This window comes from Urocitellus parryii, chromosome 5 (assembly GCF_045843805.1).
Source record: "Urocitellus parryii isolate mUroPar1 chromosome 5, mUroPar1.hap1, whole genome shotgun sequence".
Classification (NCBI taxonomy): Eukaryota; Metazoa; Chordata; class Mammalia; order Rodentia; family Sciuridae; genus Urocitellus; species Urocitellus parryii.
Genome location: NC_135535.1, coordinates 60,169,863 through 60,195,807, shown reverse-complemented (window position 1 = coordinate 60,195,807; position 25,945 = coordinate 60,169,863). Strand labels below are relative to the sequence as shown.

The 25,945-nt window shown below is 32.6% G+C and overlaps 1 protein-coding gene and 1 pseudogene across 1 annotated transcript; both read right to left on the bottom strand.

Annotated features, from left to right (window-relative positions):
* Positions 1-14,910: 14,910 nt before the first annotated feature.
* LOC144255175 (olfactory receptor 6C3-like) lies at positions 14,911-15,848 on the bottom strand (annotated as a pseudogene).
* An 8,802-nt stretch (positions 15,849-24,650) lies between these two features.
* Positions 24,651-25,586, bottom strand: LOC144254903 (olfactory receptor 6C3). Its single transcript, XM_077798743.1, has one exon. The coding sequence runs from the start codon at positions 25,584-25,586 to the stop codon at positions 24,651-24,653; it is 936 nt and encodes a 311-aa protein (XP_077654869.1).
* Between the last annotated feature and the right edge of the window lie 359 nt (positions 25,587-25,945).

Sequence of the window (25,945 nt, the reverse complement as noted above, 5' to 3'; positions counted from 1 at the left end):
CATAAGATTGCTATGATAAGGGCTGGGATTGTGACTCAGTGGTAGAGTGCTTGCCTGGCACCTTTGAGGCCCTGGGTTTGATCTTTATCACCACATAAAAATAAATAATTAAAATAAAGGTATGGTGTCCAACTACAACTAAAAATAAGTATATATATATATATATATATATATATACACACACACACACACACACACACACACACACACACACATAAAGATTGCTATGATTAAAAAAAAAGAGGTAAGAAATACAGAGTGTATAGGGAAGAAAGAAACTATCAAATAGAAGAACACATGTATTAAACACCTGTATTAAACTCTATGCACATCATGGAAATTTATCAATGATCAAAATCAATAACTTGAGTAATATGTCTTAAACATGCTCAAGTTCAATTAAAAATATCATTGGGAGAATAATTATATGATGTCTGTAGTCCAGAATCATTTAAAATTATACATTATAAAATACTTGTAATTAAATGATATAAGTCGGAAATGGCCTTAATGTATAGGACTGATTTCATCTTAACTTGATATCGGCAAAGTCCTGTTTCCAAAGAAGGTCATCTTCATAGTTTCCAGGTGGACCTGAATTGTTGAAGTGTATTTCAAAACCAGTCTAGTATTGAAAATCCAGGCATAGAATATTGATTTAAAACCATAACATATCTCTCATGAATGTAACAGTTTATGTGATTTCACAAATTTTAGCAGAACTTTCCTTTATATTAGTGTTTTCTATAAGGGATTATAGACACATTCATAAGACTGACAGAACATTGTAACTAAACAATAAGTATACAATTTACTCAAGAAATAAATGAATATTTTAATATAGCTTTTAAAAATAATGCTATTAAGAATTGAAAATTGTCTTAAACCTATTGTTTGATAGTTTACTAATGATAAGACCTATGTAACGATCTTAGCTTTAGTTAATTTTGAAATTGAACACTGGGATCATATTTTTCCCAAGAGAATGAAGAGATACTATTTATCTGAGTTGCTGATATGCATAGTGAAGGAAAGGATATATATGAACACATACTATTGGTCTTTGTTTTACAGTACCAAGAAGAAAAATTATTAAAACAAATATGTTTACAACTATAAATAAGGAGTGAAAGAAAAATAAAACAATATGGGTAAATTTTGTCCATAGCATATTAACTAATTCTTTTTTCTTTGTGTTTATAACTTTCTTTATTTTATCTTCTAATGTAAAAAAAGTTTACTTTTAAGTTTATTAGGGTGATTGCCAGCTTATGGTAATTATGACTAAAGATATTATGTGTATTTGTGTAAATGTAAATTATTGTACTTGGTTAAAATAACTAGGAGTGATACTTCTGAGGGTTTTTTGTTGTTGTTACATGTGTATTTATCATCACAAGATATAGCAATTGCACCATTATTTTTCCTATCTACTATATGTGAGACTTTCTTGTTTCACTTCTTCTTTACCATTTTATTTTCAAGTTTAGATTTTGAAATATTAATCATTCTATTACCTACAGGAATCCATTGGCACTTTATTTTAGTTTTCCTGGAGATCAATGATATTAAGCTTACTTTACTAGGCTTAGTTGCCATTTTTGTATTGGTTTTGGTAAAGTCGAGTATTCAGATATTTAGCCACATAAACTTTTTTTCTTTTTCTTTTGTTTTGATAGTTCTTTATATATCCTGGATATACATCTTTTTTTGTTTGAATTACATATAATATTATATATATATATATATATATATATATATATGTATTTTTCTTTAACCAGTTATTTTGTTGGAGGTTGTATGGTGACCTACAGCTCCTTCTTGAGTAATCATGTCCTTTCTTGCATACATGCTCACTCTATCTGCCACATTTGTCCGATTCTAATTTATCACGATGTGTGTTCTTATCAGAAAGATCCTTGGTGATACTAAATATGTCCTAGACTCTCCAGTTGTTGAATTAGAAGCCATATTTCTCACAAATAAGGAAGAATAGTCATCATAGCTCTACCTAATCTCTTGTAGTGTAAAATGAGTTCCTTTCTCTGTATCAATTTTATTTAGCTCCTTGTGACAGTAATTAAAGAAAATGGTAAAAAATTGGTCTCTGCGATTGGCAGTTTGTCCTCTTTGTAACTCATATTTAAATTTAATCTTTGCTCTCATAGCCAAATTTTTCATGAGTCCATTATTAAGTACTTAGATGAATGATTCAGGGTAACAACATTGTTTGCAAAATAAATCATTGTATCCTCTTATTTATTATGTATCTTCTCTTCACATGGGTACTTTGCTGAAAAGTCACATGGAACACAAACACCTAAATAATCTAGTTCCATTGCAAGACTCATTCAAGCACCAAATACTTTAATTTGTCTTTTGAAATGCTTGACTACACAATACATTATGAACTACTGTACCTGAGTCAGGGTGAAATCTTGTATATGGCTAATTGTAAGATTCTTGATAACAGGAACAACTAGATGTATACCTGTAAAATGGCTACTACTGAAGAAAAATTTCCATTCCAACTATGATTTAAGGCTATACCTGTTCTAAATCACAAATGGTATATTGCTACTTTCATTTGCATTGTTTTTAGTAATCTGTCTTTAGTTTCCCTCTCTATATAAACAATAAAAAGTTTGTTTTTACTTGTTTCTTTATTTAATACAAAGTTTATATCAAGAACTGTTTTAGATGTATTTGAAATAACAGCTGAGAAAAATTACAGACACCTTTCCACATAGGTTATATAGAGACAATGTATTATGAACAGATTAAGTAAAAATTTAATTTTGTTAATGATGAAAATACTATACAAAATTAATAAAACCTCAACAAAGGTAACTGTTCTATCATGGAGACATGTTCCCAACCCTTTTTATATTATTATTGGTGTGTAGTATTTACACAGATAGCAAGATTCCTTGTGACATGGTCATACCACTACACATACATGATTTCATCAGTTTAATTCCCAAGTATCTCTTTCTTACTCTTCCCACTTTCATCCTCTCATCCCATTCTTCTGCCCTATAAACCTCTATTCTATTTTCATGAGACTGCTTTCTTTTTTTCTCTCTCTCTTTCTAGCTTCTACATATGAGAGAAACAAGATATTTAACTTTTTTTTTTGTCTGGCTTATTTTGATTAACATACTGTTCTCTATCAGTTTTCCTGTAAATTGGATCATTTCTTTTTTCTCTATGGCTAAATAAATGTCACTGTGTATTTATACCACATGATCTTTATACACCCATCTGGACATTGAGGCTCATTCCATAACTTGACATCTTGTACACCAAGGCTGGTTTCATAATATGCTATTGTGAATTGCACTACAATAAGTATGGGTATATATATATAGAATGCGAATTTTAAGTCTTTGAATAAATGTCAAGAAGCAGTATAACTGAATATTGTCAGTTCAATCCCAGCTTTTAAATAAAAAAGTAATTACATTTTAATTCAATTATATAACATTTAAAATATTTCCTACAGAAATTGCAAAACGCTGAAGAGAATTTCTGTAAAAAGTAAAAAATCACAAAATCATATTTTCAATGTATAGTAAATAAAACACACCTCCTATATCTGAGGATAATGTCTTTTCCTGAGCAAAACATAAAATACATTTTTTTGTAAAATAATTATTATTTAAGAAAATGTAATAAAAAACTGTTGGAAGAGTGGCATATCAGAAAAACAGAAGAAAACTAATTCTATTTGGGTGAGAAATATATTAAATAAATGTGTCCATAAACTGTTAGAGAAAATAAAACACAATAATGAATGTACAAGAATGAGAGGGAGGGCAACACTGATTTGAATTAGATACTCAAATTTCACTGTTTCATGTTTTAATTACCCATCAATATACCTTTACCTCAAGACACCAGATCTTTTCATCTACTTTTGAAAAACACAATCTTCCTTGCAATGTTCATGAAGCCTTGCTAGACCTGCTGATTCCTTAGGCTGTAAATAAAAGGATTCAACATAAGAAGCACTGAGAATTTTAGTACAGCCACTTCCTTACTCAAAGACACCCTCTCTCTTGCTGAGGGTTTAATGTATATAAAAATGCAGCTGTCATAATGATGGAAATGACAATCATGTGGGAAGAACACATGGAAAAAGCCTTTGTCCTGTGACTAGTAAAAGGAATCTTCAAAATCATTCTGATGATATATATGTAGGACAGAAATATCAATGCCAAAGTAACCATTAGAGTAAACAGTGCCTAAGCAAACACCCTCACCTCTAGGATTCTTATGTTTGAACAAGAAAGTGGAATAAGCAGAAATAATCATAGGTAAAATGACCAATGATATTAGACCTACAATAATCAAGCTGTAGCAGCAACATGAGCACAAGGAAGACAAATAAGAATGAGACAAGCCAGCAAGCAAAGAAAATCATTGTGTAGACTTGTGATTGATGATGGTCATGTAATGCACAGGCTTGCAGATGGCAATGTAGTGACCATAGGACATAGCAGCCAGGTGGCATAATTCTATGACTCCCAAGAAAATTACAAAAAATAACTGAGCTTTATAACCATTAAAGCAAATGGTTTTATCTCTTGGAATAATGGTACCTAGGAACTTGGGTATACTGACAGTTGTGAATGAAACTACCAATAGAGAAAAATTCCTGAAAAAAATAAATACATGGGAATCTGAAGATGGGAATCCAGCATGTAGGTGAGGAAGAGAAAGATGAATATTACCTCCTGGAGTCTGGGATCATGTGACAGTCCCATAAGGATAAACTTTGTTACTTCTGTTTGGTTTCTTTCTTTTTATTTTCTTTCTTTCTTACTTTTTTTGCTTACTTTTCCTTTTGTCAAACCTAGAGAAGAAAGCACAAAGAAAAAGAACATGAGAATTAATAAATATCCAAGTTTGGATCTGGATTATTCTTAAATACTGTATCATTTTCATCTTCAGAGGAAATGGAAAGCCACCTAAGAATGACAATTATCCTTTAATTTCCTCCTGTTTATAGTGAAAAACCTTAGTTATGGCATATTAAGAAATAGTTTTGTATTAAAACTTCAATGAGATGCCACCTCACACCATTAAAATGGTTATTTTTAACAAAAGAAGCAGATAAAAAGCCCTGCCCCACAGATATTCTAGTGAATATGTGGAGAAAAGACTCAAATACATTTTAAGTCAGAATGTAAATTAATAATGCCACTAGGGAGAACAGCAGGGTGGTTCTCAAAAAATTAAAACAGAACTACTAGATGATCCAGCTTTTCCTCTCCTGGAGGTATAATTAAGGGAAATGAGGTCAGCATATCAAAGAAATACCCATGTACCCTTGTTTTTGTGGCACTATTCACAGAGTGAATATAGATTTAACCTAGGTGCTCATCTATAGATGAATGGACAAAGAAAATGTGGCATATTTATAATGGAGCAGTATTCAGCCGTGAAGAAATATAAAATCTTTGCAGCAAAATAGATGGAACTGGAGGACATATGTTAAGTGAAATAATCCAGATAACAGAAAGTCATGTATCACATGTTCTCTCTCATATGTGGAAAGCAAAAAAAAAAAAAAAAAAAAAAAAAAAAGTGGACCTGAAAGTAGAATACTGATTTACTGATTTCTAGTGATTGGAAAGGGGAAATGGTGGGGCTTGAGGGGGAGAATGGAAGAAAGGTGGTCAACGCAAACTGTATGCATGTATAGAAAATCATACTGAATTATATTAATATGTCTGTCTAATGCTTATGTATGAATAAAATGCATTAATAAAGATAAAAATGCTGGGTTTTTACAAAGATTGCAATATTTGGCAAGGGTTTGTAGCCAGAGTTTTCTGATTCCAATTATTATATTTAACATTTCAGAAATGTTCCTTCAACCGTTTTTTTCCAAATAAAATCGCTTTTGTACTGCTCCTATCTGTGTAGACATCTCCTTTTTAAAAGGACAAGAATTATACAATCACATAAATAGTTGCAGAAAAGACCTTTGGTAAAATCCAGCACCCATTTATGTTTTAAATGCTAGAGAAACTAGGGAGAGAAGAAACTTAACTCAACTTTGTATAGGCTATATATGAAAAACCCAAAGCCAACTTTCTACTGAATGGAGAAAACTGAAAGAATTTTTTCTAAAATCGGAACATGACAAGGTTGTCCAATCTTCCAAATCCTATTTAGTGTATTTCCTGAAACTCTTGTCAGAGCAATCAGACAAGAGAAGGGAATTAAATGGCTACAAATAGTAAATGAAGTCAACTTATCTGTTTGCTGACTACATGATCCTGTATCTAGAACCACCCCCTCCAAAAAATAAATTCTTCCAGAAGATTCTAGAGCTAATAAATTTTCCAAGTAGCAGAATACAATACAACATTCATAAATCTATAGCTTAAGTATAGTCAAATGGTAATTCTCCTAAGAAAGAAATTATGAAAACTATCCAATTGCAGTAACATAAAAAGCAAAACAAAACAAACAACCCACCTCTCCAAATCATATAAACAAACAAACAAAATTGTAACTAACCTAACCAAGGTGGTGAAAGATCTCTACAATGAAAATTATAGAAGGATGAGGAAAAACTCTAAGAAGATGTTAGATGATGGAAAGACCTTCTACGTTCTTGGATGTGCAAAATTAATATTGCCCAAATTGCCATACTGCTAAAACAATATAGAGATTCATTGCAATGCAACCCCCATCAAAATAACCACTGCATTTTTTACAGAACTAGAAAAACACTCCTGGAATCCATTTGGAAGAATTAGAGACCTAGATTAGTCAAAGCAATCTTGAACAAGAAAAGAGGGTGGGTAGCTGGAAGCATCACAATACTTAATCTCAAATGACACTATAGAACTGTATTAATGAAAACATTATGATATTGGCATCAAAATATAAATGAAGGTCAATTGAATAGACTTAAAGACACAGTAATAAACCCATACACTTATGCTGATGACAGTTTACAAAGGTGCCCAAACACACATGTTGGAGAAAAGATAACCTGTTTCACAAATGGTGCTGGGAAAACTGTGTATCCATATAGAGAAGAATGAAACTGATACCAATCTCTTTCCCTGAAGAAAAGTTAAATCAAAGTGGATAAAACACCTAATTTGGAATTAGGCCAAACATTCTACAACTTCCTAGAAGAGAACATAGGGTTAACAATGCAATATATTGTGCAGCCACCAACTTCCTTAACAAAATCCCTGAAACTCAAAAATTAAAACCAAAAATAAATATGTGGAATGAACTCAAGCTAAAAGCTTCTGCATAGCAAAAGAAATGATTAAGAGCATGAATGGAGAGCCTAAAGAATAGGAGAAAATCTTTGTCAGATTCTCCTCTGATAAGGGCTTAATATCTAGAATATATAAGGAACTCATTATATTTAACACAAAAAATAAAATAAAATAATCAATAAATTGGCAAAAAAGCTAGATGGACATTTCTCAAAAGAAGAAACACAAATGATCAACATATTTAAAAAGTTATTTAAAAATTCTAGTGATTGAGAAAATGAAAATCAAAACTACAAGAAGATTTCATCTTACTCTTGTCAGAATGGCAATTATCAAGAATCCAAATAATAATAAATGCTGGTGAGGATGTGGGGGGAAAGGTACCCTCATACTTTGTTGGTGGGGATGCAAATTAGTACAACTACTTTGGAAAGCAGTATGAGGATTCCTCAAAAGACCAGGAATGAAGCCATCATATGACCCAGCTATCCCACTCCTTGGTATTTATCTAAAAGAACTAAAATCAGCATACTATAGCAATAATGTCACATCAGTTTTTTTAACAGTGCAATTCACAATACCATGTATAGAAGAAGCCCTGGTCAACAATAGAAAAAATTAAGAAAATGTGATCTATAAACACATGAAATTTACTCAGCCATAAAAAAAAAAAGAAACTATGGCATTTGCCAGTAAATCAATGTAAATGGACAACACCAACCTAAGTGACATAAGCTAGACTTAGAAAATCAAGAATTGGATGTTTTTTTCATATGCAGAAGCTAGAGCTAATTAAGGGAAAAAGGTAAGGGGTCATAAAGATAAAGGGAAAATCAGTGGAATAGAGAGAAAGAGGGAAGAGGGGTAGGAAACGGGAGGAAATACTGAACGAATTTGACAAAATTACAGTATGTACATGTATAAATATACCACAGTGAATTCCACCTTTGCATATATCTATGAAGTATAAATCAATAATAAATAAATAAATGAATGAAAGAAAGACCAGTAGAGGAAGGAGAATGGGGGAGGGAGGAGGGGAGGGAAAGGGAGAAGGGACACTGGGGATTGAAGTGGAATGAATTAAATTTCTTGCAGGTATGACTTTATCAAAATAAACCCAAATATTATGTGCAACTATAATAAGCAAATAAAACAATAAATTACTTTCAGAATTATTAAAAATATTAAAGATGCATTATTTTTATAAAGTGAGCGCTTTGTCCTTACCTATCTATCAACTTTTACTGCCACTTATCAGCTTTTCCACTCCTAGTATTAACCCATTGGAAGTCAGAAATACTGAAGCCATTGCCATGAGTGACCTTGAGTGTCAGATACAGAGGGGAGAAAGAAGTAAAAAAGCAACGTACCCTGGAAGGCTGGAGTGTGCAGTTTATATCAAGTGAATCTCTTGCAAAATTTTATAATATTTTGGTGGACCTAAGTGTTGTTTTATGACCTTTGTGCCAATTCTACCTAGTTTTCTTTCTAGTTAAAATGATAAATGTTATTATTATTGTTCATACTTGAGGATATCCTCATTTAAGGAAATATACAAGCATATCTTGAGAAAATTTGTTTTAATTATTTATTCTTTAAAATTATAATTTTTTATGCTTTCATTTTTTAAAAAGAATACACTGACACATGCCTGTAATCCCAGAAACTCAGCAGACTCACACAGGAGGATGACAAATTCAAAGTCAGCCTCAGCACTTACCAAGATCCTGTCTCAAAATAAAAAACAAAACGGCCTAGGGATATGGCTCAGTGGCTAACTGAACTTGGGTTCAGTCCCCAGTATCAAAATAAAAAAATTTAAATAATAAAAAGGACTGTGGATAGTTCACTGATAAAGCACCCCTGACTTCTATCCATAGTGCCATAGATATTTTCATAGAAAAGAATGAGGACATAAAGTTTTGAATCCATTCCATTTTCTAGGTCAGAAAATTAATTATTCCCTGTGCTCAGTTTCTGTATCTAGAAAAAAAAATATTTTTTTTCTCCTCTATACAAGTCAATCTCAAAGGTTGTTTGGGAGTATTAAATTAGTTAATATATATGAAGGATTTGGAAATATATTTAACAATTAATGAAAGCTGTAGAGACTTCATTCTATGCATAAAATGTTCCCTAACCACTGAGCCAGAACCCATTGGCATTAGGTGGTTGTCCTGTACAAAAGTCTATGTCTTAGATAAATAGAGGTTTTTATTTGTTTCTTTGTTTTTTTGTGTGGTACTGGGATTAGAACCCAGCGCCTTGTGCATTCAAGATGCAAGGCAAGCACTCTACAAACTGAGCTATATCCTCAGCTCTAACTGAACTATATTCTCAGCCTAATAAATAATAATAAATATATTTAATAACAAGAAGATTGGATAAGAACAACAGAGTAGAAACTACCTGATTATACCAGACCTATCTCTATTAGGTAAGGGATTCCTTAGCTTTGTGGCATCCTCATCCAGGATTTGGTCATTGCACATTAGGCACGTTTTTCATGGCATTTCAGCATTGGTATGGTATACATGGCCCAGTTTGCTTCTCAGAGCCTCATTAATATTAATCTTTCTGGAAGGAATTGTGAAGCTTGCAGACAAATACACACTCGCTTACACATATATGCACACACTATAACTAGACGTTTGAGTAACATGTTGTAATGATACCCCAAATCCCTCTTTCCATCACATTAGGTATAATACTGATTGTACACTTGCCATTAGAACCTGATACACATTCCCCCCAACCCTTAGACTATACTGAAATCTTTTGCAAATTGCATTATTCTGTGCATTCTTGAAAGTTAGGACAGGGTTTTCAAGGCTGTTTTTCAACGTTTTCTAGTGATTAGCTTAGGTATAGTCAATTTAAAAGAAACGTTCATCTAGTTATTAATGTTGAGTTTGGTGTTGAATCAAATGCTGTCTTCAGGTGCAGTTCTCTATTTTATGCTCTGTGCCAGCCTGGACAGTAAACTTAGGTTTTATCGTTCTCTTACAACAGGTATTTCCCAACATTACTTACATTGCAAAGTAATCTTACATACTTGATCCAAATTTCTTATACTGAGTAAGTTTAAAACAAAAGACAGGTAAAGGAAACTATGTTCCTTTATATATAAATTTAAAGAAAACATATTTTTCTAAGATTTCTTTTATCCTCCTTTCAAGCTACTTTAGTCCTGCTCTAGTAATGTCATTCTTACCTCCTCAAAGTTTGTGATTATAAGCAGGAGTTTTCCAAAACACCCTGAGTTGACAAACTACCTTCTCATTAAATAAACAAGTTTTGGTTTCTATTGAAGGAATTTCAATTACTTACTGATATGGGAGACCTTATTTTATGAATATATTTCACATTATTTTTATATGGTGAAAATGTATGAATGCTGTTTTTAAACTTGTTTTAAGTTTATTGTGTATCTATTTCTTTCTTAAACTTGCTATTAATGTAACATTTTTTGAATGATAATAATACCAAGACTCACTCTTTTTTTGCTACTGATTAAAGCTGTGAAGCAATGTGAGAGGGGGTGGGAAGGAAGACATCAAGAGGTAAAGAAGGGGTTCATGAGAACATAAAAAAATGAACATTTCTATAGAAAGTCTCCAAAGACCAGAAAAAATACTTAAAGAAATTCTACTAGCAGAGGATCTATAATCAAGAATTAAGGGTAGAATACCATGTTTTTAATGTAAGAAAACTTATGAAAATTCAATGGATTGTATTCATTTGCCAATATTAAATAAGACTGATAAAATTATGAGCATTTATACAATTTTGATATTTAATAAGGTGCATGTAATTTTCAGAGCCTTCAACTATTCCAAGGAATTATTTGTGTAGCAATAAACTTTCCTCTTAATACTACCTTCATAGTGTCCCAGAGATTTCAATATGTTTTGTCAGTGTTCTCATTTTACTCTAAAAATTCTTTAATCTCCTCCTTCATGTCTTTTGCAACTGATTGTTCATTTAGTAGTATAGTATTTAGTCTCCAGGTGTTGGAGTAATTTTTACTTTTTATTTTGTCATTGATTTCTAATTTCATTCCATTATGGTCTGATAAAATGCAGGGTAGTATCTCTACTTTTTGTATTTGCTAATAATTGCTTTGTGGCATATTATGTGGTCTATTTTACAGAAGGATTCATGTGCTGCTGAGAAGAAAGTATATTCACGTGTTAAAGGATGAAATATTCTGTATGTGTCAGTTAAGTCTAAGTTGTTGATTGTATTATTAAGTTCTACACTTTCTTAGTTCAGCTTTTGTTCACAAGATCTACCCAATGGTGAGAGAGGTGTGTTAAAACTACACAAGATTATTGTGTTTTAGTCAATTTGACTTTTTAACTTGAGAAGAATTTGATGAACATTGATGCTCCATTGTTTGGGACATATATATTTACAATTGTTATGTCTTGGAGAATGGTTCCCTTGAGCAGTGTGTAATGTCCATCTTTATCCCTTTTGATTAACCTTGGCTTGAAGTCTACTTTTTGATATGAGGATAAAAACACCTGCTTTCTTCCACAGTCCATGTGAGCGGTATGATTTTCCCCAACCTTGCATATTCAGTATGTGTATGTCTTTTTCTATGAGATAAGTCTCCTGGAGGCAGCATATAGTTGAGTCCTTTTAAAAATCAAATCTGCTAGCCTGTGTCTTTTGATTGATGAGTTTAGGCCATTAACAGTCAAGGTTATTATTGAGACATGATTTGTATTCCCAGCCATTTTTGCTTATTTTTGTTATTTAACTTGACTTGGTTTCTTCTTTGATTAGTTTTTCCTTTAATGTTATCATTTTTACCCTACTGATTTCATTGTTCTTTTTTTTTTCTCTTCATGGAATATTTTGCCAAGGATGTTTTGTAGTGTAGGTTTTCTATTTGTAAGTTCTTTTGACTTTTGTTTATCATGGAATCTTTTTATTTTATCAGTGAATCTAAAGCTTAATTTTGCTGGATTTTTGGTTGGCATCCATTTTCTTTCAGAGCTTGATATATGTTTTTTTCAGGATTTTTTACTTTTCAGAGTGTGTCTTTAAAAGTGCCATTATTCTAATTGTTTTCCCCTATATTTAATCTGATTCCTTTTCTCATGGGCATTTTTTGTTTTTTTGTTTTATTTTATTTATTTATTTTTGCATTATGATACTTAATACACCATTATACCATAATTTATCATATCTATGATTATATATAAGTTATGTTGACACCAAATTCACATCTTCATACATGTATTCTGTATAATGATGAGGGTCTCCTTTCACCATCCATGCTATTCCCCTTCTTCTTCTCTTTACCTTCCACCCCTATTCCCTATCTAGAGTAATCATCCTCTCTTGCTCTACCTCCCAACCCCATTTTAAGTCACCCCTCCCTTTTATCACAGAAGAAATTCGGCATTTGTTTTTTGGGGGTTGGCTAACTTCACTTAGCATAATCTTCTTAATGCCATCCATTTCCCTTATATATTTTTCATTATAATGTGCCTTGGTGTGGATCTGTTGTGAGTTTGTATATTTGGTGTCCTATAAGCTTTTTGGATTTGGTTTCCAATCATTCTTCTTGTTTGAAAAGTTTTCTGATATTATTTCATTGAATAGATTGTTCATTCCTTTGGTTTGAAACTCTATGCCTTTCTCTATCCCAATAACTCTTAAATTCAGTCTTTTTATGCTATCCCATATTTCTTAAATGTTCTGCTCATGTTTTCTTACCATTTTCACTGTGTGGGCTATACACTTTTCAAGATTATATATTTTGTCTTTATTGTCTGAGGTGCTTTCATCCAAGTGGTCCACTCTGTTGGTGATACTTTCAATTGAACTTTTAATTTAATTTGGTTTATTGGGGTTTTTGTTTTGTTTTGTTTTATTGATATTATTTTTTTTAAAAAAATACATGACAGTGGAATCCATTACAGTTGTTACTACACATATAGTGTACAATTTTTCATATCTTTGTATATAGAGTATGTTCACACCAATTGATGCCTTTATACATGTACTTTTTTGCGTTATAATCCTTTTACACATATATACCACAATTTTTCATATCTGTTTATATATGAAGTATGTTGACACCCAATTTGAGTCTTCATACATGTACTTTGGATAATGATGTCCATCACATTTCACCACCCTTGCTATCCCCTGCCCTCTTCCTTTCCTTCCCACCCCTTTCCCCTATCTAGAATTCATCTATTCTTTCCATGCTCTCCTTCCCTACTCCACTATGAGTCAGCCTCCTTATATCAGATAAGACATTCAGTATTTGTTTATTGGGGATTGGCTAACTTTGCTTAACATTATCTTATCCAATACCATCCATTTACCTGCAAATGCCATGATTTTATTATCTTTTAATGCTGAGTAAATATATGCCACATTTTTTTTATCCATTCATCCACTTAAGGGCATCTAGGTTGGCTTCACAGTTTAGCTGTTGTGAATTGTGCTGCTATAAACATTGATGTGGCTGTGTCCCTGTAGTATGCTGTTTTTAAATCCTTTGGGTATAGTCCAAAGAGAGGGATAGCTGCCTCAAATGGTGGTTCCATTCACGGATCTCCAAGGATCTTTATGTTTTTTTATTTGTTTGTTTGTTTGTTTTTCAGCACTTCTATCTCCTTCTCAGTTAATAGGTGGGATTGTCTGTTGTTAGCTGGTATCTCCGCCCTCAGGATACTGAAGATAACCAGGGTGGGAAGGCTGGTCTTGGTGCAGGGCACCTAGAAGTGAGGTGTGGCACTTGTCAGTCCCTGAAGAGAGACTGCACCTCAAGGGTCTTTTTTGGGGTCCACTTGTATGACTTGAGCACCCTGTTCTTTCTGCCTATCTTGCCTGAAGATTTCCCAGTTCCTGGTCTCTCTGTTAGTCTCCAAACTGTTGCACCCTCTCCCTCTCCCTTAGTGGTTCCCCATTAAGGGGCCTCTCTCACTGGGGCTCCTGTGGGTGGTGCCCTGGTAACACTGTGCACTCCTCTAAGAGCTGTTTTGTGTTGGTCTGTTACTGTTCCAATTTGGGAGCTGCCCCACCAAAGATGGTGAGAAAGGTGACCCAAGATGGAGGAGGGCCGCTTCCAGCACCAAGTGTCTGGTCGGGGGCGGGGGGGGGGGACTGGGCAATGGTGTTGTGCAATATGTTCAGAGTTGAGCTTGGTGTGCAGTCTTCAGAGCTGTCTTCAGAGCTTGTGGAATGTCCCCTGGTGCAGGCAGACTACCATGTGTAGGGGACTATCGCAGTAGCTACTTATATGATGGAGGCTGCCACATTGGTAGATGAGGTCCACAGGGGAGTGGTACCCCTATGAGTGGGTAGCAGCTGAGTGTCCTGCATGGGAGTGGAGTGGCATCTGGGAGTTCTGTGGCAGTGCTGATGTGGTGATCCTGCTAAGGCTCTCGGAAATGCTTTGTGGGCTAGTAGTTGGGTGCTGGGTGTGGGGAGTCAGAAGTACTGCTCTAATGCTAAGGCCCAGAGCCCTTCATGAGTGCACCACACTGGTGATTTTTGCAGGAGAACAGCTGTGTAGGTGTCCTCTATCACTCTCAGAGAAGCAGTATTTCCACTAGTTGAGAGGTTATGCATAGTAGAAAGCATCTAAAACAAACTTATTTTTCTATCATCACTAACACTTTCATTTACCAGAGAGAAGCATCACTTTCTGGATGGTGTCCTTAAAGGCTTGTTTCACTTCCTGATTCCTCAGAGAGTATATAAATGGATTCATCATGGGAGCAACGGACGTATTGAGAATAGCAACTCCTTTGTATAATGATGCTCTTTCTTTTGCAGAGGGATTAAGACAAATGAATATGCAACTTCCATAAGAGATGGAAATGACAATCATGTGAGAAGAACATGTAGAAAAAGCCTTATTTCTCTGACTGGCAGAAGAAAGTTTCAATATTGTCCTCATTATGAAAAAGTAGAATAGAATTATTAATGCCAAAGTGAAAAGCAGAATCACTACTGCAGAGTAAAGTTCAATCACTTCTAGGAGCCATTTGTCTGAGCAGGATAAGTTCAATAAAGTGAAGTAGTCACAAGCAAAGTGATCAATGACATTGGAGCCACAGTAATCTAACTGGAGAAAAATAATAACTGGTGGGAAGATGTTTAAGAATCCTGCCAGCCAAGCACAAAAGACAAGCAATATGCAAACTCTCTTGTTCATGATGGTGGTTTAAAGCAGGGGTTTGCAGATGGCTACATAGCGATCATAGGACATGGTCATTAGAAGGCAAAATTCAGTTGTACCCAAGAAGATGGAGAAAAACAACTGAGACATGCAATCATTATATGAAATTCTTTTGTCCTTAATAATAATTGTTCCCAGGAATCTAGGGATACAGACAGTTGTAAAGGTGATTTCTAATACAGAGAAGTTCCTGAGGAAGAAATACATAGGAGTCTGTAGATGGGAGTCCACCAAAGTGAAAGTGATGATTGTCAGATTTCCAGCTGCACTCAATATATATGTGATAATTAAAAAGAGAAATATCACAACCTGAAGCTCTGGGTCATCTGATTACCTACTAGAATGAATTCTATGGATACAGTGTGGTTTTTCATTGTCAATTCTTTTTTTCCACTTGGTTAGAACATAAAATGTATGTTCCCCTATAATGTAAAAATATTAGCATGAGATTAAAGATAGGGCAAAACACTTTAAAAAGATGCATAAAGATGAGTTTTATGTAAAATAAAAAGAAACATTGTCCTCACCAGTATCCCTTTCCCATTTCCATTGTACCTCACATCCAAATAATGTGTATTACTGAAGTCAAATATTGATCTCTCTTCATTGAAACTACACTATTACAGGTCATGGACAAAAGGTCTTACAGTGATATATTTAAATTGAAGCTACTTCTTGCAATATTTCTTTAAAATTGTTTTTATTTATTTACAAAAATATTTATTTTATAAAACACAGGAAACTATTGTAATTGATGTTTTTCTTTCCTCAATATTACAAAACTAATCTAGAATACAGCACAATTGAAATAAGAGTTTGAAAGTCTTCAAAGTTTATTTAGGCTTACTTTCAGATGTTATATTTTGAGAAACTCAGTCCCCTGTAGCTTAGGCAACTTTCACAAGTTTAACAGCCAGTCACTGTGTAATCATTTCACTTTAGAAACTACAAGTTTATTCATGGAAATATGTTAGCATCCTTTACTAAGTTTCCAACTTTACAGTCTGGCTAATGCAATTACCCTCCTTGACTAATTTATTTTTCTAGTAAAAGGACTAAAAGGACAAGAAAATGATACTCTTTTCAATCATTGCCTAGAAGTATTTTAATTCATAAAATGCATGATTCAATCATCTTCACAATATGGCTGTAGTAAATGAACAATTGGATGATCAAAATAGTATTTACTGGGAAGAAGATATTCTTTCAGCTAGAGAATGCCTGTTTAAATCCTATTTCCATCACAGCATAGCATTTAAACATAGGAAAAAAATAATAAAAAAGAGAAATCCAAGTCTGTTGCTGTGCTGTCTTGGGATCCCATTGATGGTATTCCCAGTAATAAATAACAAGTACATTTGTAGTTCTCTAAAATAATATATATTCCATTTCATTTATACATTTAAAAATACACTTTGCAATACAATTGTAGATTTAGAACCCTTGTGATATTAAGAATTAAATAATTGAAGAATAACTAGCTTACTTTCTGTTCTTGATGATAAATTCTGAAATGCTGCCACATGGGTTTCTTAAATAGTCATATTTCACAGCTGGTCAATGGGTTCAGCAACTTCTTTGATTTCCCTTGTACTCTCAAAACAAATGGGGTGATTAAAGCTTTTCATGGACCTCTGAAATTTCATTCACTTTAATTAGAGACCAGTAATATTTGACCAATAAGATGAATAGTTCTTTTAAAAGTAAACTTCTTGAAACATTTTACGATATTACAATTAATCCTATGTTTCTGTCTCTCACAAGATCCATGTGTAAACAGAGTTAAGTTTATGCTGACTAAAGTACTCTTCCATTTGTTCCTTTCCATACAATACAAAATACTTATTAAAAACTTTTTCTTTGCCTTTACATAACTGTTTTAAATAAATATTTTGTAAACCTATAATCCTACATACATGTAATATTTTCCATAGACATCAGAGATTGTTACATTTTCCTGCAAATGTTGATTTGTACAATATAAAATAAAAACTATTTCAATCTATGTATGTTATACTAGTGGAGTTGGACTTAGTTTTATCTGTCTCTTATAACCTTGGAAATTCTTTAAGTAAATGAAGAGTGCCAAGGAGAGTCATTATTAAAAAATACGTTTCATTGTGTTTTTTATTAACATTGATAACAAAGTATAAAATGTATTGATGTTAATTAATAAGGCATGTATATAAATAACATGTGATATTGGGTATACAAAAGTGTGGTTTAGAATTTGATTTTTCTATTGCTGTTTGAAGTTATACTTTTTTCGTTGAGAAATTTTGGGCCTATTTTCAGGAATGTTAGCATATTTGCATCCCTTGATTTTGACAACTTGGTCAAATCTTCCTTACAATAACACAGGGAGATGGTGGAAAATGCTACTTGAGTTTCTAGTCTGACTTAAGTGTCTTCTGAAATGGTCAGTGTTAAGGATCTATGATGAGTGTTATCCCTCTATCCTCATTTACATTTAGGGAGAGCCTTCTTATGCCCATAACTAATGTTATACTAATATTTGATAAAAGTTGCATTTACTTTCCTTTATTGTATCATATACTTTAATTGAACTGTTGCTTATAGTTATGTATATGACATCCTCTTATTGCAAAAATAGTTGTGATACAAGAAAATAAATAGTTGGTATTAAATATCTAAACTTATAAAATTGTTCTACATTGAGAGATATGAATTTTATAACTATAAAATTATAATACTCACAAACCATACATAAGTATATATGCAACAAACATTTTCTATTTAGCAGTTTCTTCTTATTTTTCATATATAACAAATACACAAGGCAAGTGTGTATTAAATTTCAGAAGTGTTATCTCTGATGGATTGGAACATGAGAGTATCTGGAAGTAGGACAAAGGAGAGAAAATAAGAAAAGATTAGTAAGCCACTAGTGAACTTAAAGAAAAATGCAATGGCATTGCGTTCTGTTGAATTGATAACTGACACACATTAAAAAAAAAACTAGGCATTGAAATGACTGACTCAACATATTTATGTAGAAATAATAAAAACTATTTCCTACTTATGAACACTGCATTCCATGCCCTCAGTTTTTAAATGCAAATAGGGATTATTTTTCTCCCTAACCCTTTAACAGTAATAAATATAGCAATCGTTGTTTGAGATTTATTAATTATCAGGCATTGAAATTGACTAAACATTTTGCTTATCTAATTTTTCTAAACAGAATAAAAACTATATGAGGCAACTTTTATTCATATAAATGCTTGAAGAAGAAAGTAGTTAAATATCTAATCCCCATCATCTGTGTATTTGTCAGCAGTGTAACCTTATTAATATTTTTAGTGGAAAAATAAAATGAATCTCTATTAGATAAAGCATAGGATTTTATGTAAATATCCTACTATATATGCTTCTTTAAAATATTTTCTCACAATCTTAAGTGGTGAATGGCCTGCCTCTCTTATTTCACAACCACATGCTCATTTTAATTTTCTATATTTATTTATTTATTTTTGTTTCTCTTACACCTATAGATTTTTTCCTGACCTCCTAATATTTCACTTTTATTTTTTTTCTTTAGTTGTTTATGGATCTTTAGTTTATTCATTTATTTATATGTGGTGCTGAGAATCCAAACCAGTACCTCACACACTGAGGCAAGTGCTCTACCACTGAGCCACAACCCCAGCCCTCACTTTTTTTAATATTTATTTTTTAGATGTAGATGGACACAACACAATGCCTTTCTTTTCTTTCTTTTTTTTATATGGTGCTGAGGATCAGACCGGCTCCCGCCCGTGCTAGGTGACTGCTCTACCGCTGAGCCACAATCCCAGGCCCAGCCCTCACTTTTAATTTTGATTGATCTGTTACACATCTACTCAAAATCTAATAAGACACTTACTTTTTAATAACATGCCCACTTGTCTCCAAGGTGCTCTGGGGATGATCAGTGACTAGATATTAAGCCAACAAAAAATAGTTCAGCTACCAGATCCCACCATTGCTTTGAAAGGGGATTGGAATTTTGTGAATGGCAGAGCAAGATGGTGGTATAGGATTCTGTATCCATCATTGCTTTATAATTTGTACAGCTATACTCATATGCAATTAGCTTAACAACAGCCAAGGCAACCAGGTAAAATATCAACAGACCTCGGTTGAAGTGTAAGAATAAAATTTGACACATCAAAGAGGATATAATGCATGGTTTTGTATTATCTTTGTCACCTCTCCCCAACCTCAGGCTGCACAGTGTGGAGAGCAACACCATCTACATGGGGAAAAGAGAGGTAAATGAACATCGGAATTGGCCATAGATTCAATTCGAGACCTACCACAATACACACAGCACAGGTAGACTACCGGCTTAAGATTGGACCTATGGACTGAGCTTCTAGATTCACTCTGGAACAAAAGGCACAACAAATACTTTGAGATTCACTCACTTTCTGGTTCTCAAAACCACAAGCCCAGTGCAGTGGACTTGGGTTTTGGACAAATCTCATGGATGAAAGATCACACTAGTTGTGGGCTTCAGGTTCCCCCAGCACTGCACCAGCTCAATGGCCACAGAATTACATTCCAGTGTTGAGCTACTCTTGTCAGCCCAAGATTAGAAGGCCACAGAATTACAGCCCACGTTGCCAGCTGTGGCAATCCTGTGGCAATGGCTGGAGTGTTTATGGGCTTAGGGAATACACCAGGTGGTCTACTCAGAAAATCTGAATAAACTTATTTTTAAAAGATGTCCTTTAACAAAGTGATACTGAAAAGACTGGAACAAATGCATACATTTTCAACAAGTTGACATCAATGCATGACCAGAAGAATTAAGAACAATTGAGGAAGCATGAATAAAATAAGACATAAGGCATCCATGACTGGCTCTAAAGAGAGATGTATAAACTACATAACAAAGAATTCAAAAATAGTTTTTTCAAGGAAACTCAGTGAAAGTCAAGAAAATACAGAGAAACGGTTCAGAAATATATTAGATAAATTTAACACAGAGATTGAAATAACAGGAAAATCAAATAAATATTGAAAATACAATAAAAATGCAATATGGAACATTAATATCAAAACTGATCAAAAAAAAAGAATTTGTCTGAAACTGAAATGAGAGAGAAGCTAATTATCAAATAAATATATTTGAGAGAAGAAATGTGTTAGAAGAAGAAACTAAAGAAATTTTTAAAAAATTCATAGATTTTATGAAACGGTGATAAAAATGAAGAAAATGTCTAAGTCATTATCATTCAAAAGATAGTGTCAAAAGATAAATTGGTAGAAAGATTATTTCAGAAATGATAACGGAAAACATTATAAACCTTGAGAATATTCAGGGAAAGGGGGCAAAAGTTATTCAAATAAAGGCATATTGTAATCAAACTATCAAAGATGAAACAAAAAGAGAATATCTTAAAAGCAGCAAAATAAAAGAAGCAAATAAAGTGTAAGTAAGATTAAGTACACCTATAGAAGACCTCTCAGCTGAAATCTTAGAAGGTGAACTGGGATTATGAATGCAAAGAGCTGAAAAAAAAAAAACAGCAACAAAAAACTCCTGTTAAGCAGTAATATTGGACCCGGTAAAGTTGTCTTTCAGAAATGAAGACAAGATAAACTTTCCCAGAAAAATGAAAGTTTCCTTGTATTTTATTTTTAAAATTAAATTCATTTTAAAACATGTAAAACATAAACTTTATACATGATAATAGAGTGCCATGGAATCTGTTGACACATGTGTACATGGTGTAAAGTTTAAATTGGGTCAAACATAGAAATCTTCTTTCACCAAAATCATTTATGATGAAAACATTCAAAATATTCCATTCTTATTTTTTTATATACATAGTACATTATTGTTATTTGTAGTCACCCTGCTGTGCTATAGCACATCAGAGTTTTGCTCCTATTTAACTGTAACTTAGTATATCTTGGTCAACATTTCCCTGTTGTTCCTATTCTCCCAATTCTTGCCTCTGTAACTACCATCTACCATTCAACTCACCTTCTATGAAAAAAAATATATATATATATATATAAAGATGAGTGAGATCATGCATTACTTTTCTCTGTTTCTAGCTTATTTCACTGAATATAATGATCTCCAGTTCTACCCATGTTTTTGCAAATAATGGAATTTATTTTTTTCTATGCCTAAAGAATAGTCATTATGAACCACATTTTTTTTATTCTTGTCAGTTGACAGATTCTTTCCATTTCTTGACTTATTGTGCATACTGCTACAACAAAAATGGAAATGCAAATACCTCTGGATATATAACTAGTAGTGGGATTGTGGATCATATGAATTTATATTTCTAATTATTGAGGAAACACCATTTTTTCCCTAAATAATACATTAATTTGCTTTCTCACCATCAGTGTGTGAACATTCACATTTTTTCCCGATCCTCACCAATATTTATCAAAATCTTCCTGATAGTAGCCATTCTAATTGGAGAGAAGTGAGAGCTCATTGTGGTTCTGATTTGAATTTCTGAGACATTAATCTTACAATAAGAAAATAATTTCAAAATTTTAGTGTGGGCTTTGAATATTTAGTGTGTCTGATTTTCTTAAAATTTTGTTGAAGGTAAGTTAAGAACAAATATGATAACTCAAAAATTCAACAAATACTCCTCCATATGTTTATAAGGAAAAACTTATGCCATATTTCTTATAATTTATTGGCTGTAAATAAAGTATATCATTTCATTTCACTTAATAAGAATTCACCAAATTAAAACTCAGTAATTCTATGGATTATGTAAATACATAAACAATTAACTTTTTTCCTTTTTTTGTTAGAGTTGAACAGACCAAACTGTACTTAAGAAACAAGTTATTTTCCTTTTTTCTTTCTTTTCTTTTTTTTTTTTTTTTTTTTTTTACTGAGTTTGATCAGAAGCACAGCTTTTGTTTTGACATGGCAGTTCAGTTTAAAAGTATTTAACCACTCACACTATTTCTGTGACAGCTTTGATAACTCATTAGCCACAGGTAAAACTATTGCTACAAATACCATAAGAGTTTGCAAAGACATAATAATTTTATGTGGTTAGCAATGTCTGACAATTTTAAGTATTAACAGAATGTTAGCCAGGTGCAGTGGTGCACACCTGTAATACCTCTCATCAGGAAGCTGATGAAAGAAGATTGATGGTTCAAAGCCAGCCTCAACAACTTTGAGGCACTAAGTAACTTAATGAGACCCTGTCTCTAAATAAAAAACAAAATATGGCTGGGGGTGTGGCTCAGTGTTTGAGTGTCCCTAAGTTCAACCACTGGTACTGCCCCCCACCCCCAAAAAGAGATAATCTTAGCTATAAGACACGTCTATTTATCTAAGGCTTTGAGATATATATATATATATATGGCTTTGTGTGTGTGTGTATATATATATATACACACACACATATATATATGTATGGCTTTGTGTGTGTGTATATATATATATATATATATATATATATATATATACATATTTGTGTGTGTGTGTGTGTATATATATATATGGCTTTGTGTGTATATATATACATATATATATATATACACACACACATACATATATGTAATCCATATCATGGCTATTATCCTGGTACAAGAAATAAAAATAACAATTACTTTATCTTTCTTATTGGTAAAATTATGTAAATTGTTAATGTTGTGAGTTAACTGTTATTATTTATATTTCAATATATTTTTAAATATATACATTATAGAGGCTGGGATTGTAGCTCAGTAGTAGAGCACTTGTTTAGTGCATGCGAGGCACTGGGTTTGATCCTCAGAACTACATAAAAATAAATAAACATAAAAAAGGTATTGTGTCCAAATATGTATAAAAATAAATCTAAAATTTATACACAATATATTCCTCATAGAGACATAAAACTTATAAAATTACATTGTGTTAACCTATTTTCTTATTTTATTCTCTCTTGCTTAGGACTGCATAAGAATAAGAATAAAATTTTTCAATTGCTGAACCATATTTTAGTGGACATATTTTTAAAAAATGAATGTAATACATATGTGAAAGTGCCTTGGAAATATTTAATTCAAAAAGCTACCATAAAACATTTAATTCAAAGCCATGTGTTCATCTATAAATCATAAGAATTCCTAATGTCTCAGAGAGACACTAATATTTTAATTTCTTTTAAAAATATGATATATTTTTTAGTTGTTCATGGACCTTTATTTTATTTATTTGAATGTAGTGCTGAGAATGGAACCCAGTGCTAGGCAAGTGTGCTCCCACTGAGCCACAACCCCAGTACAATATTTTAATTTCTTATATTAGAATCCTTTGGTTTCCAGATATTAGCAGACAGTTGAGATGTAAGGACTAAGAATCCTTTGAAATGTTTTAAAATCAGTATAATGATTTTTATTTTATAAATATTTAAATTTATTGTGTATTTTACTTTGTAAATTATACTAGTCTACAAATTTAGAAATAATATTAGTCTTCAAGTTTTCTACTCAACACTACTTGGGAAAAAAATTATAAATGGAACAATTTAATTTGAAATACTCCTGTGGTATAACTATTAACTGATAACACAAGACAAAAGTTTAATTGTTGATAATCATATGTTAACATAATTATAATGAAACTTAAATTTATATTTGTATACTAAACAAGGAACTCAATTTACAGAGAAAATTAAAGTGATGCCCTTTAAATTTCACAAATCTGTACATTTAAAGATACAATGCAATAGAACACATTACCTATAGGGACTGAATCTAATGAATCAAGATACAGAACATGTAGAACTAAATACATTATGACATTATTAATATTCACCTTGAAAACATGAGAGAAATTCCATCTGCAGTACAATGTGGTGATATAAACAGAATTAAACTATTTACTATATCATAGAGTATATTTTAAATAAATACATGCCATTTCAAAAGAAAGTTCTGTATTGGAAAACTTTGTCATATTTTGAAATAACTTGGTAAATAATATGTTGGATGTCCTTGGGTGTGGAAGTGGAAGAAATGGACCAGGAAAAATTCAAATTAAGTATAATGTAACATTTAAAGAAATTATTAGAGAACAAGAATATTTAGTAAAGATATTTATGAATTTCAAGATTTTACTAAGTTGCTTTTTATAGTGTCCCTTGTTTTTTTTTTTTTTTTTTTTTTTTTTACAAAAGCTTCTTTTATTTATTTGTAGAAAATACTACTCTGTGGACCACATCCTTGAAGGCTTGCTTTACTTGCTGGTTCCTCAGGGTGTAGATGAAAGGGTTCAGCATGGGGGCAACAGAGGTGTTGAGAATAGCTACTCCTTTAGTCAGTGATGCCTTTTCTTTGGCAGATGGATTAGCATACATGAATATACAACTTCCATAAGAAATAGAAATGACAATCATGTGAGAGGAACAGGTGGAGAAAGCCTTTTTTCTCTGACTGGCAGAGGGAATTCTCAAAATGGTCCTGATAATGTACATGTAAGATAAAACCACTAATGCCAAAGTGAATAGTAAAGTAACCAGAGCAAAGTAGAAACCAATGATTTCTAGGAGCCATGTATCTGAGCAAGACAGTTGTAAGAGGGGAAAATAATCACACGCAAAGTGATCAATGACATTGGAAGCACAGTAATCCAGCTGGAGCAGAAGCATCAGGGGTGGGAAAATGGTCAGAAACCCACCCACCCAGGCACACAGCACAAGCAGGGTGCAGAGTTTCCTGCTCATAATGGTTGTGTAATGAAGGGGCTTGCAGATGGCAACATAGCGGTCATAGGACATGGCAGTGAGAATGTAAAATTCTGTCACTCCCATGAAGATAAAGAAAAAAAGTTGTGCTGCACAATTGTCATAGGAAATGGTCTTGTCCTGGGTGACAATAGCTCCTAGAAACCTAGGGATACAAACAGTTGTAAATGAGATCTCTAAAAAAGAGAAGTTCCGGAGGAAGAAATACATAGGAGTCTGTAGATGGGAATCCACCAAGGTTAGAGTGATGATAGTCAGATTCCCAGTGACACTTAATATATAAGTGATAAATAAAAACAGGAAAATTACAATCTGAAGTTTAGGATCATCAGAAAGGCCTAGGAGCACAAATTCTGTGATCACTGTATGGTTCATCTCTCTCTCTTTCTTTCTCTTTTTCCCTCTCTCTGGGTCTCTCCTTTTTCCTCTTTTAAAGATATTGGGGATAAAAGAAATTAAAGAGAGAAGAAAGATATGATTATTATGAACAATATAGTCCTTATTGATACAATTCTAAAATATCTTCCATAATCTCTAACAATCTTATTTACATTATTACTCTCTTTGCATTAGATTTTATGACATATTTGTAAGGCCAACTTGTTTGCTACTGGTTCTTTTATTTTAAATCTAGCAACAGAGTTTAGGGAATTTTTATAAATTAAGCCACATGATTGAGCGATGTTGAATGAAACCAATAATTTTTATGCTGATTCAAATTTCTGCAAAATATT

What these genes read in the sequence shown, in the direction of transcription:
- LOC144254903 (XM_077798743.1), bottom strand. Translation starts at nt 25,586, where the DNA reads ATGAACCATACAGTGATCACAGAATTTGTGCTCCTAGGCCTTTCTGAT.